The sequence below is a fragment of the Carcharhinus amblyrhynchos genome, chromosome 1 (genome assembly GCF_965287045.1).
Source record: "Carcharhinus amblyrhynchos chromosome 1, sCarAmb.v2.hapA, whole genome shotgun sequence".
In the NCBI taxonomy this organism is placed as follows: domain Eukaryota; kingdom Metazoa; phylum Chordata; class Chondrichthyes; order Carcharhiniformes; family Carcharhinidae; genus Carcharhinus; species Carcharhinus amblyrhynchos.
Window position 1 is genome coordinate 123,834,080 of NC_137324.1, and position 14,100 is coordinate 123,848,179.

The window sequence follows — 14,100 nt, forward strand, 5'->3', positions numbered from 1 at the left end:
ATTGGCAGCAAGTTGCGAGACCCCGGGGTGAGGAGAACGAAGAGACGAAGGCTTATTTTCGATCAAGTTCAGGTCGTGCGGCTGCTGAATTCAAGACAGAACAGTGGGCAGCGGGTTCTTTCCACGTGCCCAGCCATATCAACCCTCCATCAGCCTGTGCAGACAACTCCGGGCAGTGAATTCCAATTAGGATCTTAAAAGGTATGCGAACTATGAATCGCTCAGCACCCCCACCCTGCCACTCCACCACCTCCCCCCCCCCACCCCCGTGCGTAAAAAAAATAAAAAATGCAAGTAAAAATTGCACTGAGAGTGGCTGTTGCTTTTTGAAGCAAATCTCGTGTCCATCAGAATAAGGACTGAACTGATTCAATGGTTAAAATGCATATATAATTTGTTGACTGAAATATGAATCCTCATCCAGAATTGAAGCAAAAATATATGTAAAAGACGGGTGGAGGATATAGAAAGAAGAATCGAAATAGGGCAACGACAGTGCAGGGTTAAAAGGAGTTCTTTAACAAATTACATAGCATATAGATCATCTCCACCTCCCCCGCTACCCCCACCCCCGCCCCGCGCCACCCCCCGCCAAGTTAAACAGTGACTGAACGGCCGCTAAAATTTCCTGGGTTTAGGCACTGCTTTCAGCAATTATAGGTCCCCATCCAGCACATGAAGATATTTGCTGGCATCCGGAAAACAAAGATAAGGCGTGCTGCTCCCCGGGTAGAGAACGGGGAAAGACACTGGCAGCAAACATCTGCGCAGAAAACTGCTCTCTTTGTACATGGCTGGCATCTGGACTATCTTAGGGGCATTTTCCGCCGTGTTTGCGACCTCCAGTTCGGCAGACAGCTGCCTCTTCAGTTTATTCCTGCGGTTCTGGAACCAGATTTTAACCTGGGTCTCGGTGAGTTGCAGAGAGTTCGCCAGGCACGCCCGCTCGGCGCTGCTCAGATACCTCTTCATGTCAAACGTCGACTCGAGCTGGAAGATCTGGCTCTTGGAGAAGATCGTGCGCGTCTTCTTTTTGGCCAGCACTTTGGCTTTTTTGCTGGGCTTGCCTTTGGCGGAGTCGTCGCTGTGATCCGTCGCTTCGAGCGACCCGCAAGATTCCGGGCTCTGCACCGAACGGCTGGCATCCACGGTGAAGTCGAGCGAAGAGGGGCTGAGATAGGCAGCGGTCATTGTCTCTGCATCAGAAAAGAAAACGCAGCAAAAGTCAGTCCTCTCTTACTATCACTGTTAACACAGCAACATTACAAATGGCATATCACAAGGATCATTGCTGGATAAATATAGACCGTGAAAAGATTGATCTAAAAAGGGACAATTGACCTCTCATGCTCATTCCTAACCCCCTTCCCTCTCTCATCACTAAACACAAACATACCCAAGGAATGAAATGAGAATTTCTAATCGAATGTGAATTCGGGTTAAGAGCATTGCTCCCAGACTGGAGATAACAATATTCCCGCGGAGGCTACTAACCCCGGGCAGCGTCTGGTGAACGTTCACAATACCTTGCACAGTTTTCCTGTAGTCCTTGGCGTGCCTCATGTCACTTCTGGTGGCTTCATTCCGCGATTTTAATTCTGATGTGGGTGTGACTTGCTGCTTTGCACGCTCCTGTTTGGGCTCCCTGCACTTGGGGCTGCCTTTCAGAATGCTGTCGATGGTGAATTTCAGCGAGGGAGGCTGACACAGCGGCGGCCTCTCCTCCTTGTCCATCACTGCCCTCCCCCCGCCGGTGCTGTACCGGCCCGCCCAGCCGCCCCCCTCCCCGGCTCCCGCGGCCTGCTCTTGATGACTGAGGAACGATCCGGGAGGGCTCGGCGATGGCTCCCCGTGCCGCCAGCACCATTCGTGCCCGCTCAGAGCCGCTCTCCGCTCATTTCCCCCCAAAGTTATTCACTCAGCGGGAAGATGGCGGTTCCTGGGCGCTCTCATTGGTCCAAACGTTGCCAGGGCGGGCTGCTCCAATGGGAGGGCGGAGGCGGGCTGGCAGGCAGCTGCTGCACACTGGCGCGCGGTGACTTTGCACTTAGTGGCTGCCACTGCACAACTCTCAAAGCACAGCCGCGTTCACAGAGGCTTCCTCTCATCTACATTGATATGTGGCTTAAGAGCCACCAACGCCGCGCAGTTGTCTGCCATTAACACTGTGGAATTACAGCAAAGGTCACAATCTAGCTGTGCCGTTTGCCGCATCGGGCAGGTGCTGCACTCTCCTTCCCATTTCACCTTCCAATGCTTCAACTCGCTTTACCGACTGACCTATTTATTTATCTCTTATTTGCCAATTATAGAAACACAGAAAATTGGTGCAGGAGTAAGCCTGCACCGCCATTCAATATCATCATGGCTGATCCTGCACTTGTATCCCACACCCACTTTCTCGCCATGTCCCTCAGTCGCTTTAGCTGCGATCTATATATAATCTAACATCTAGTGAACTGGCCCCCAACAGCTTTCTGTGGTAAGGAATTCCACAGGCTGACAACCCTTTAAGTGAAAAAGTTGTTCCTCATCTCAGTCCTGAATGGCAATGTATTTATCTATTATTTGTTACCGATACTCCCATCATGGGCATTCAGAAATCACACATTCCTCCTGCCCTCATCATTTTTTAAATAATCAACCAATTTTCATGTAATAAATGACTCCGGACGTGAAAAAGTCAGAAAGAATTATATTTTGATCTGTTAGTTCAATAAAGTCCATAATGATATTTGGAGGCTGCCCCACTCCCAGTGCCTGACTCGGGCTACGGACTGCTAGCCACAAATGTTCTCCCCGTTATTGATACAGGCGACAGCAACCCGGCTTCATTCTGTCCCTTTCCTTCCTGCATCTTCTTTTTATTTCGCGCGACAGGCTGTCATGAAGATCCAGATAAGGAAAACAAATTGATGTTCCACCTCCCCCCCCCCCCGCCCCCGCACCTCCAAATAAGTTACGGTGTATCTATATGTTCGCATTATCACTGCAATCAGCACACAGTCCGGTCCTCCTCTCTTACACTGAACTCATCAAGTTACAAATGGGGATATTCGGGCTGCTGGACACAGAACCTGGGCCAGAAAGGCAGAGCAAGACTTCAGGACTGGAATCACGTGCATTAACTGCATGTCTATAGTATATACACACACCTGTGTTTGTATGTGTGTGCATGTGTATGTATATATTCAAAACAATTAGACTGTCTTTGTGCGCACTGGCTGTGTTGTATATTATTTAAGGCACAGGTAGCTAGATTATTGATAAGCAACGGGGTTAAAGGTTGTCTGGGGTAGGGTTGGATTGTCCCTGTTCTGTTGCAGTGAGATTGGCTGTTAAGAGCTGGGCCGTTTTAGCAGTAATACTCCGCATTCTCCCATTTCCTACTTGCCCCCTCTTATTTCCGTGCTTTACCCAATTCCTCTTCAATAAGAGAATGGCTGCCTGGTAAAGTCACCCATGGATAGGATGCCCTGGTGGTACGTGGGACTGAGAGACTTTCACACTCCAGCTCCTAATGATGCTCAGTTTGTATATTCACCCCCTCATCCTCCGAGATCCGTTCAATTTTCTGGTTCATTAGTCAGGTGAATTGTCCTAGGTTTTAGCTTCGATTATAACAGTAAAGCCGCATTTTCCGCACACCATGGGCTAACTTAAAACAAAACCTCATCGTTTATGCCTCTCAGGCTTTGTGCTTGCACCATGCAAGGATTCGCACGGACTCCCTTAAAGCTGTTAATTCCCTATCAGTGTACATGAAAGCAATGTCGGTAAAATCCCGTTTGTCACTACAGAAAGTATTTGTTTTAAATTATTAAGCTGAAGTTTAATGTTTGGGTTTTACCAGGTTTATTTCTGGAATTCAATTTACTTCAGCTTTTTAATTGTCGCTTTACTGTGTGCAAATATCAATTCGAAAACATTTTAACATCTAACAGAAATGGAGTGAGATAGACAGAACGTGTCTAACTTTCCCCATATATAGTACACAGATATGGGGAACATAAGCAGCACAAAGTTGCTTATTTGACAATTGAAATAAAAGTTGATGCCCATCAGAATTATGTAGATCATTCCTTACCCATGCCAGTTGCTCTCACAACTGAAGCAAATTGGAAGTTGTTAACAGTATTTTTTTCATTCATTCGTATGACATGGGCATTACTGGCTGGCCAGCATTTATTGCCCATCCCTAGTCACCTTTGCGAGGGTGGTGGTGAGCGGCCTTCTTGAAACATTGCAGTCCACGTGCTCTGATTGACCCACAATGCCCTGAGGGAGGGAATTCCAGGATTTCGACCCAGCACTGAGAAGGAACAGCGATATATTTCAAAGTCAGGATGATGAGTGGCTAGGAGGGGAACTTGCAGATGGTGCTGTTTCCATGTATCTGCCATGTCCTTGTCTTTCCAGCTAGAACTGGTTGTGGGTTTGGAAGGCACTGTCTATGGCTCTTTGGTGAATTGCTGTAGTGCATCTTGTAGATAGCACACACTGCAGTACTAAGCTTCAATGGGATGGAGGGAGTGGATGTTTATGGATGTGGTGCCAATCAAGTGAGTTGCTCTGTCCTGGATGGTGTCAAGATTCTTGACTGTTTTTGGAGCTGCACCCATACAGGCAAGTGAGGAGCATTCCATCATACTCCTGATTTATGTCCTGTAGATGGTGGACAGGCTAGTTGAGCTACTCGTTGCTGTATTCCTAGCCTCTGACCTGCTTTTGTAGCCAGTGTGTTTATGTGGTGAGTTTTCTATTAAACCAACTAGCTTTCTAAATTAATGGCTTTTTTCTATTATTGTCCATTTCAATGTGAAGGTGGGCTGCAATGTCAAGCAGGGTACAGCCAAACCACACATGTCAGAATATTCCATCTAGCATTTAGTTAATATGCCGTTTCAGTGGTTCATTTGCTCTCAAAGCTGCTTTTTTATTTTAACCTGAATTTCTCTCTGTTCATTAAGCTGAGGGATGCACATCTTTCTACTTCAGATACTTATTGTAAGCATAGTATGGATGCAGATCAACTACAATTAACAACATACAGAGTAAAGCTTCCTCTATCTGGCCCAGCCATATACCTCAGCTCTAACTTCACAGGAGCGCCTCTTCATGCTCCAAGCTGCTATAGTTTGTTAGTCTCATCCACCACCTGGGAGAATGATGGAGGCAGTTACAATCATGGCTTTGAAAAGGGAATTGAATAAGCACCTGAAGGAAACAAAAATACAGAGCTACAGGAAAAGGCAAAGAGCCAGCATAGACAAAATGGGCCAAGTGGTCTCCTTCTAATCGGCAACTATTCTATGATTCTGTCATTTGAAACATTAGCCCTGTCTAATTGAGTGAGGTTGCCAGCTAGGCTGAGGACTGAAATTGTGCAAACTGGTCTTACGAAGGACATTCTGAACCAATGCGTGGGGATACAATCAATCTGGGCTAGATTTGAATGCAGACAGCTGAGATGAATTCCTGATGTCTAATCATATAGATCCTCAAGGTACACCAACTGAAGAATATGCTTCACCATTTCATGTCTTAAAACAAAATAGGTAGAAAGAGAAGACTATTGTACAGTACATGGCAATTTCATATGGGGAGACCAAATCTCCACATGTTGAATGGTGGCTCGGATGACAGCACTCTTTTTTCTAAATCCAGGATTTTGAACTCAAGTCCCCATCCTGAACTTGAAGATTAAAATCAAGAGAGTCCTAAACTGTTGAAGGTGTTGCCTTTTGGTGAGACATTGAAACAGGTCTTTTGTCTACTTTCTCATATGAATGCAAAATGCCTGTAGCACTATTTTGAAGAACAGATGAGTTATCCCCAGAGTCCAAGCCAATAATTAACCCTCAATCAATAGGACAAAGACAGATGACATGGTCAATCATATTGCTGATTGTGGGAGCTTGCTATGCACAAATTGGATGCTGTGTTTCCTAAATTACAACAGTGACCACACTGAAAAAAATAAATCCATCAGCTGTTAAGCATTTTGAGATGTCCAGTGTTGGTGAAAAGTGGTATATAAATGTAAGTCTATTCTTTTTTAAATATTTTCAATTTTAAAATGTTGATGAAATTTGTATGACTTTCTAATATGTTTCTTTTCTGAAGTAATAATTTCAGCAGTAATTGTCTATGATACCTTAAAGGTATATTGTCTTCTAAGATTATCACAAGTCTGATTTGTGTGGGATGCCAATGATTTTGCATTACTTCATTCATCTGATCAATGTGGAATGCCAATGTATGTATGATGACCACCATAAGTTTTATTGTGTGTTTAATGAATTACAGTTGCATCATGCCCAAGAACCCTAAATGCAAAGTAAAAATATACATCAGTCACAGGAAAACAAAGTTTAAAGTCTTCGAATGTTGTGACTTTCAGTATCTCTTTTAGGAACACACAGAGGGATCTGGTCGTGCAGGTGAAGTTCCCTGAAAATGGCAACACAAATGGAAAAGATGGTCAAGAAAGCTTGCTTGCCTTCATCAACTGGAGCACAAAATATAAAAATTGGCAAGATATGTTGCAGTTGCATAGAACTTTAGTTCAACCACAATTAAAATACTGTATACAGTCCTGGCCACCACACTACCAGAAAATGTGGAGGCTTTGGGAAGGGTACAGAAAAAGGTTTACCAGGATATTGCTTAGTTTCAAGAGTATTAGCTATGAGGAGAGATTGGACAAACTTGATTTGTTTCCACGTGACTGTCAGGGGTTGAGTAGTGACCTGATGGAAGTTTACAAAATTATCAGTGGCATGGATACAATGGATAGTCGGGATCTTTTCCCAGACTCCAGGGGAAGTCCGGAGGAAAGGGGGAAGTTTAAAGAAGATGTGAGCGCCAAATGTTTTACACAGAAGGTGGTAAGTGCCTGGAATATGCTGCCTGAGGAGGTAGTAGAAGCATACAGCAGCAGTGTTTAAGAGGCAATCTTGACAGATACATGAATAGGTAGGGAAAAGAGGGACATGAACTGTATAGAGGCAAAAGGTCTTTAGTTTAGAATGGTGTCATGTGTGATACAGGCATGGTGGGCCAGGGACCTGCTCCTGTGCTGTACTGTTCTCTGTTCTTTGTAAATTTTATTCCTACAGTGACAGGAATTCTCACGTTAAGATCATTTGTACTTATACCAAGAACCAACACATCTTATCTAAGTCTTCAACCACTCACTTTGCTCTTAAAGCAGTTAACACAACAATGATCTTCACTTAATATTCTCAACATGCTGTCAAAATCCCTACATGGCAATGCCCTTCCCAATTTGAAGTAACTGTCATTTAATTAGAAAGCAACTAGGAATGGGGGTGGATTTCTCCAACTGTGCTGGTCTAAAAGCCGAAAATTCCCGTCTGATTGTCAGTGGGCTTCACATTGTCTGCAACCTGCCCACTACAATTTCATTGGCAGGACAGCTGGGAGAATTCTGGCCTTGGATTCTGCCTGGTGATATATATTTTGAACTCTGCTTCACAGACAGAAATTGATCATCATTATGAAGCAGACCGGGAGGAGTGTGAAGCAGGTCATTGTCTGTGTGAAGCAGGTCATTGTCTCTGTGAAACAGGCCAGGAGGATGGTGAAGGTATCAAGAATTGGGTGAAATCACTGAGAGGATTGTGAAGACACCATGAGGAGTGTGAAAAAACTGGAAGGAGTGTGAATAGACTGTGAGGATAGTGAAGACACTATGAGGATAGTGAAGAAACTGTGCAGATTGTGAAGACACTGTGAGGATTGTGAAGACACTGGGAGAAGTGTGAGGACACTGGGAGGAGAGTGAAGACACTAGGTGGATTGTGAAATCACCAGGAGGAGTTTGAAGAAACTGAGAAGTGTGTGAATACACTGTGAGGATAGTGAAAGCACTGTGAGAATTGTGAAGCTACTGGGAAGAGCACAAAGACACTGTGAGGATCATAAAGACACTGGGAAGAGGGAGAAGACATTATAAAAATAGTGAAGACACTGGGAGGAGAGTGAAGACACTAGGTGGATTGTGAAGTCACCAGGAGAAGTTTGAAGAAATTGGGAAGTGTGTGAATACACCATAAGGATAGTGAAGACACTGTGAGAATTGTGAAACTACTGGGAAGAGCACAAATACACTGTGAGGATCATGAAGACACTGGGAAGAGGGAGAAGACACTGTAAAAATAGTGAAGGCACTGGGAGGATGTGAGGACACTGGAAAGATAATGAAGACACTGGCAGGAGTGTGAATATACTTGGAGGGTTGTGAAGACACTGGGAGGATACTAGAAAAAGTGCAAAAACTCTGTCAGGAGTGTGAAGACAGTAGAAGAAGTATGAAGGCACTTTGAGGAGTGCAACCTGACCAGGGAGAGTATGAAGACACCAGAAGAAGTGAGAAAAGGCCAGGAGGAGTGTGAAAGGAATGGGAGGAGTGTGAAAGGCTGGAAGGAGTTTGAAAGTATCGGGAGTGGTTTGAGCAGGCCAGCATCCTTAAAATTAGACAAAGAGAAAAATAAAATTGTGACAGCATTGCAAAACCAAATGCGGATTGACTGGTGATTGTTGCTGCTGATTTTCCTTTCTTCAAAGTTGGACTGTGTGAATGTTGAGAAATAGCAAGTGCAGAACAGCACTGAAAACACTGTGGAGAAAGTGAGACTTCACTTGGTGAATTGTAGATAACAGTGAGCATAAAGGATGTCCATCCGTAACAACCAAGAATCTGCCTGTCATTCCCAGGTCTGGCTCAGAGAGAAACAAATGAGCTGTGTCTTCACAGGGGTGCATAAAGGTTTTAAGCATAACTTCTAACCTAGAGAATAAATTGATGAGTGTTTGATTTCATTTTTCAATATGAAGTTTATTATTATGAATAATGTGCAGGAAATATAAGGGTTTTTTAGGATTAGTGCGTTTTATTAGTATTGATATGGATTATTAATAGTAGTAATGTTTATTAGTATTGATAACTGTTTATTAACACAAACAAGGTAATTAACTAATAGATAGAGAATACAGGACTGCTTCAACTTCTGCTGTGCATATCCTGTGCTTTGAGGGAACTCCAGGATGCTTCCTGTGTTCTGAATGACGTTACAACACAGTTTTGTAAAGGGTAGGTCATGCCTCACAAACCTTATTGAGTTCTTTGAGAAGATGACCAAAGAGATTGATGAGGATAAAGCAGTTGATGTAGTGTATATGGATTTCAGTGAAGTGTTTGATAAGGTTCCCCATGGTAGGCAATTGCAGGAAATACGGAGGCATGGAATTGAGGATGATTTAGTGCTTTGGATCAGAAAATGGCTAGCTGTAAGAAGACAGACGGTGGCAGTTGATGGGAAATGTTCATCCTGCAGTTCAGTTAGTAGTGGTATACTGCAAGAATCTGTTTTGGGGCCACTGTTGTTTGTCATTTTTAGAAATGACCTGATGAAGGCATAGAAGGATAGGTTAGTAAATTTGCAGATGACACTAAAGTTGATGGAGTTGTGGACAATGCAGAAAGATGTTGCAGGTTACAGAGGGACATAGATAAGCTGCAGAGTTGGGCTGCGAGGTAGCAAATGGAGTTTAATGCAGAAAAGTGTGAGGTGATTCACTTTGGAAGGAGTAACAGGAATACAGAGTACTGGGCTCACGGTAAGATACTTGGTAGTGTGGGTGAGCGGAGACATCTCTGTGTCCGTGTGCATAGATCCCTGAAAGTTGGCACCAGGTTGATAGGGTTGTTAAGAAGGTGTACAGTGTGTTAGCTTTTATTGGTAGAGGGATTGTGTTTTGGAGCCATGAGTTCATATTGCAGCTGTACAAAACTCTGGTGCGGCCGCACTTGGAGTATTGCGTACAGTTCTGGTCGCCGCATTATAGGAAAGATGTGGAAGCATTGGAAAGGGTGCAGAAAAGATTTACCAGGATGTTGCCTAGTAGGTGGGAACATCTTATGAGGAAAGGCTGAGGGACCTGAGGCTGTTTTCGTTGGAGAGAATAAGGTTAAGAGGTGACTTAATAGGGGCATACAAGATGATCAGAGGATTAGATAGGCTGGACAGTGAGAGCCTTTTTCTCCAGATGGTGATGACTAGCACGAGGGGACGTAGCTTTAAATTGAGGGGTAATAGATAGAGGACAGATGTCAGAGGTAGGTTCTTTACTCAAAGAGTAGTAAAGGCGTAGAATGCCCTGCAACAGTAGTGAACTCACCAACATTAAGGGCATTTAAATGGTCATTGGATAAACTTGTGGATGATATTGGAATAGTGTAGGTTAGATGGGCTTTAGATTGATTTCACAGGTCGGCGCAACATTGAGGGCCAAAGGGCCTGTACGGCGCTGTTATATTCTATAGTGCAGCAAATGTCATCAGTTGCAGCAGCTTAAGCTCCAGTTTTCCAAATGTCAACAACAGCTGGAATCATTGTGGCGATTCTGTAAGATTGAGAGCTTTGTGGATAGCACATTTATAGATTTGGTCACTCCACAGCTAAAAAAAGTACAAGGAGAGAGGGAATGGGCGACCATCAGATGGGCAGGTAGAAACAGGCAGGTGGCGCAGCAGCCCCTACATGCATCCCACTCTCCAAACAGTTCTGCATACTGTGAAGAGAGAAGGCTCATCTGGGAGTGCAGCCAGAGGCAAGTCCATGGCATCAGATGTGACTCAGTAATACACGGGATACAAGGAAGACAGGGGGTGTAATAGTTATCAGCAATTTGATAGTAATGGAAATACGTAGGAATTTCTTCAGCCAAAGTACCCTATTGCCACCCTGTGTTAGGATCAATGGATGGCTGCAGAGCACCCTGGGAAGAATGGCATTGGCAGGGGGTTTGTGGGGGGGGGAAAGGATGATGAAAAACAGCAGTTTTGGTCCCCATTGGCATGAATGATGGGTCCTGCAATCAGGAGTTAGGAAGCCAGGTAGGAAAATTAACAAACTGGATCTCATGGTACTCATCTCCAGATTATCTCCAGTACCACATAGGTATAGAAGTAGAAAAATGAAACCAATGATTGCATGGTGAAGATGTGATGCAAGGAGGATTTTAGATTCTTGGTGTCTGTTCTGGGAAGATTGGACCTGAACAACTTGATGGGTTGTGTCCAAATAGAGTTGGGACTGAATCCCTTGCAGGACACTTTTCCAGTGTTAATGAGTAGGGTTTGAACTAGCTTGGCAGAAGTGTGGGAGCCAGGAAGAAGTATCAGAACGGAATACCAATGTTGACAGAATACTGGGCAAGATAGATAACACTAAAACACCAATTAGTAAGTTATTAAAAGGAGTCAGAGAAAGCCAGAACGTAATAAAGTCTAAATCTGGTTTATTGTTCATGTATGTGAATGCATGAAATGTGGTTAATAAGATTGGGAAGTTACATGCACAGATAGACACGTGGAAATATGATTGTGCCTAGAATAGAGACCTGGTTCAAAGAAGAGTGGGACTGAGTGTTAAATATTCATGTATTCAAGATGTTCAGGAAACATAGGAAAGGGAGAAAAGAGGGAGGAGTGGTGGTATTAATTAAGGAGAGTATTGCAACTGGAGAGGGGTCAAGGAAAGAATCTATCTGGCTAGAGTTAAGGAACAAAAAAGCTGCAACTACAGTTTATAGACCACGAACTAGTGGTAAAGATGTAAAAGAACACTTTTCCAAGGAATTTGCAGAGATTAAATAATGATAACATAGTTATAATTGTGGGTGGGGTGGGGGGGGAACATGAATTATCCAAATACAGACTGGGATAGTAGTAATGTAAAGACAGAGAGGGGCAAGAAGTTCTGTAGTGTGTTCAGGAAAATCTTCTACAACAATATGTTTCCAATCCAACGAGAGAAGGGGTGCTATTAGACCTAATTCTTGGGATGAGGTGGATTAAGAGAACCAAATATCAGGAGAACATTTAGGGGACAGTGATTATTGTAGGATAGGGTTTATATCAATTGTAGAAATGGACAAAGGACAATCCAGATTAAGAACAATTAACTGGAGAGAAGCCAACTTTAACAGCGATAAGGCTGGATCTGGGCCAAATAAATTAGAATCAAATGTTGGCAGGGAAAATGGTAGCTGAATGTTGGGTTATCTTCAAAGAAGAGATGGCTTGGTCACATTCAAGGCCTAGTCCCTCAAAAGAGAAAGATAAGGTATACAAGTTCAGGAGCTCCCTGGATAACAAAGCAGATAGAGATTAAAGTGAAGAAGACAAAGTGTGCTTATAACAGATATCAGGTGGGTGATACAGTGAAGAACCAGGCTTAAGGTAGGGTCACAGGGCAAGTGAACAAAACATAACAGAAACAAAGAGACTGCATAAAAAGAGACTGGCAGCTAACATGAAACGGAATCCCAAAGTCCTCTACAGGTGATAAAAGGAGGCATATGGACCAAAAAGAGGAATTGCATTTGGAGGCAGGGGAAATAGCTGAGGTATTAAATTAATACTTTGCATCTGTCTTCACCAAGATGAGAACGTCACCCAGACCATGGTAAAGAGGATGTAATTAATATACCAGAAGCAAGAATTAAATAAGCTGCCTATATTTAAATTTGATAAAGCACTCAGACTAGGTGAGATGCATCAATGGATGCTGAGGGAAGTGAGAGTGGCAATTGTGGAGACACTGACCATCATTTTCCAGTCTTCCTTAGACTCAGGACTGGTTCCAGAAGATTGGAGAATTGCAAATATTACACTCTTCATCAGAAAGGGGCATAAAAGTAGACCCAGCAAATACAAGCCAACCAATTTGGCCTTGGTTTAGGTAAATTTCTAGAAATAACTCAAGGCATCATTAATTGCCATGTGGACAAATTCAGGTTAATTAAGGAAAGGCAGCAGATTGGTTAAAAGAAAATCATCTTTAACTAATTTGTAGTAATTTCTTTGAAGAGATAACAGAGAAGATCGATGAGGGCAATACTGTTGATGTGGCACACATGGACTTCCAAAATGCATTTGATACAATGCTGCACAACAGAAATGTGAGCAACGTTAAAGATCATGGAATAAAAGGGAAAAGTAGCAACATGGCTAAGAGACAGGAAATTTACAATCATGGTTAATGGATGTTTTTGGGCTGGTGGAATGTTCGTAACAGAGTTCCCCAGGGTCAGCATTGAGATCCTTACTTTTTCTGATATGGATTAATGACTAGATCTTGGTGCACTAGGCACAATATCAAAGTTTGCGGATAATATGAAATTTGGGAGTATTGTGAACTGTTAGATGGATAGTGTAGAGCTTCAGAAAGACATAGATGCACTTGTAGAATAGGTGGAGATGTAGCAGATGGAGTTCAATGCAGAGAAGTGTGAAGGGATTCATTTTGAATGGCAGAACATGGAGAGACAATATAAATTAAAGGATGCAATACTAAATGGAGTGCAGGAGCAGAGGGACCTGGGTATGTACATGCATACATCATTAAAGGTGTCAAGGCATGTTGACGGAGCAGTCAATAAAGCAGACTGTATCTTGGGCTTTATGCAGAGGGGCATATAATACAAGAGTAAAAAGATTGTAAGGTGCTTGTATAAGACAATATTTTGGCTTCCACTGGATTGTTGCATTCACTTCTGGGCGTCACACTTTAGGAAAAAATGTGAAATCATTATAAAAAATGCAGAAAAGATTCACAGAAATAGTTCCAGGACTGAGAAACTTCCATTACGAAGACAGATTGGCAAGGTTGTGACTATTTTCCTTAGAGATGGAACAGCTGAGAGAAAATTTGATAGAGGTATTCAAAACCATGAGGATTCTGGACAGAATAAATAAAGGTAAACTGTTCTCACTCCTGAAATGATCACGAACAAGAGTGCACAGAATGAAAGCACTTGGAAAATTCCATTCTCTATACATGGTACCCTTTGTCTGTATAGCGCACAAAAAGCAATACTATTCACTGTATGCTCATACATGTGACAATAATAAATCAAATCAAATTTTAAAAAGTTAAAATTACATGAAGATAAATGTTTTCATACAATGGGTGGTTAGTCTGGAATGTACTACCTGCTGTTGTATTTGGGCAGCTTTGGTCTTAACATCAACAGAGAATTAGACCATTACCTGGAAAGGGAGAATGT

The 14,100-nt window shown here is 43.0% G+C and overlaps 1 protein-coding gene across 1 annotated transcript; it reads right to left on the minus strand.

Moving 5' to 3' along the window:
- Positions 1 to 596: 596 nt before the first annotated feature.
- On the minus strand, positions 597 to 1,735 carry hmx4 (H6 family homeobox 4). The gene is made up of 2 exons (XM_080199344.1): positions 1,527 to 1,735; positions 597 to 1,196 (listed from the first exon to the last, which is right to left on the minus strand). The coding sequence occupies exons 1-2, from the start codon at positions 1,732 to 1,734 to the stop codon at positions 655 to 657; spliced, it is 750 nt and encodes a 249-aa protein (XP_080055470.1). The 5' UTR covers position 1,735; the 3' UTR covers positions 597 to 654.
- Positions 1,736 to 14,100: the final 12,365 nt, after the last annotated feature.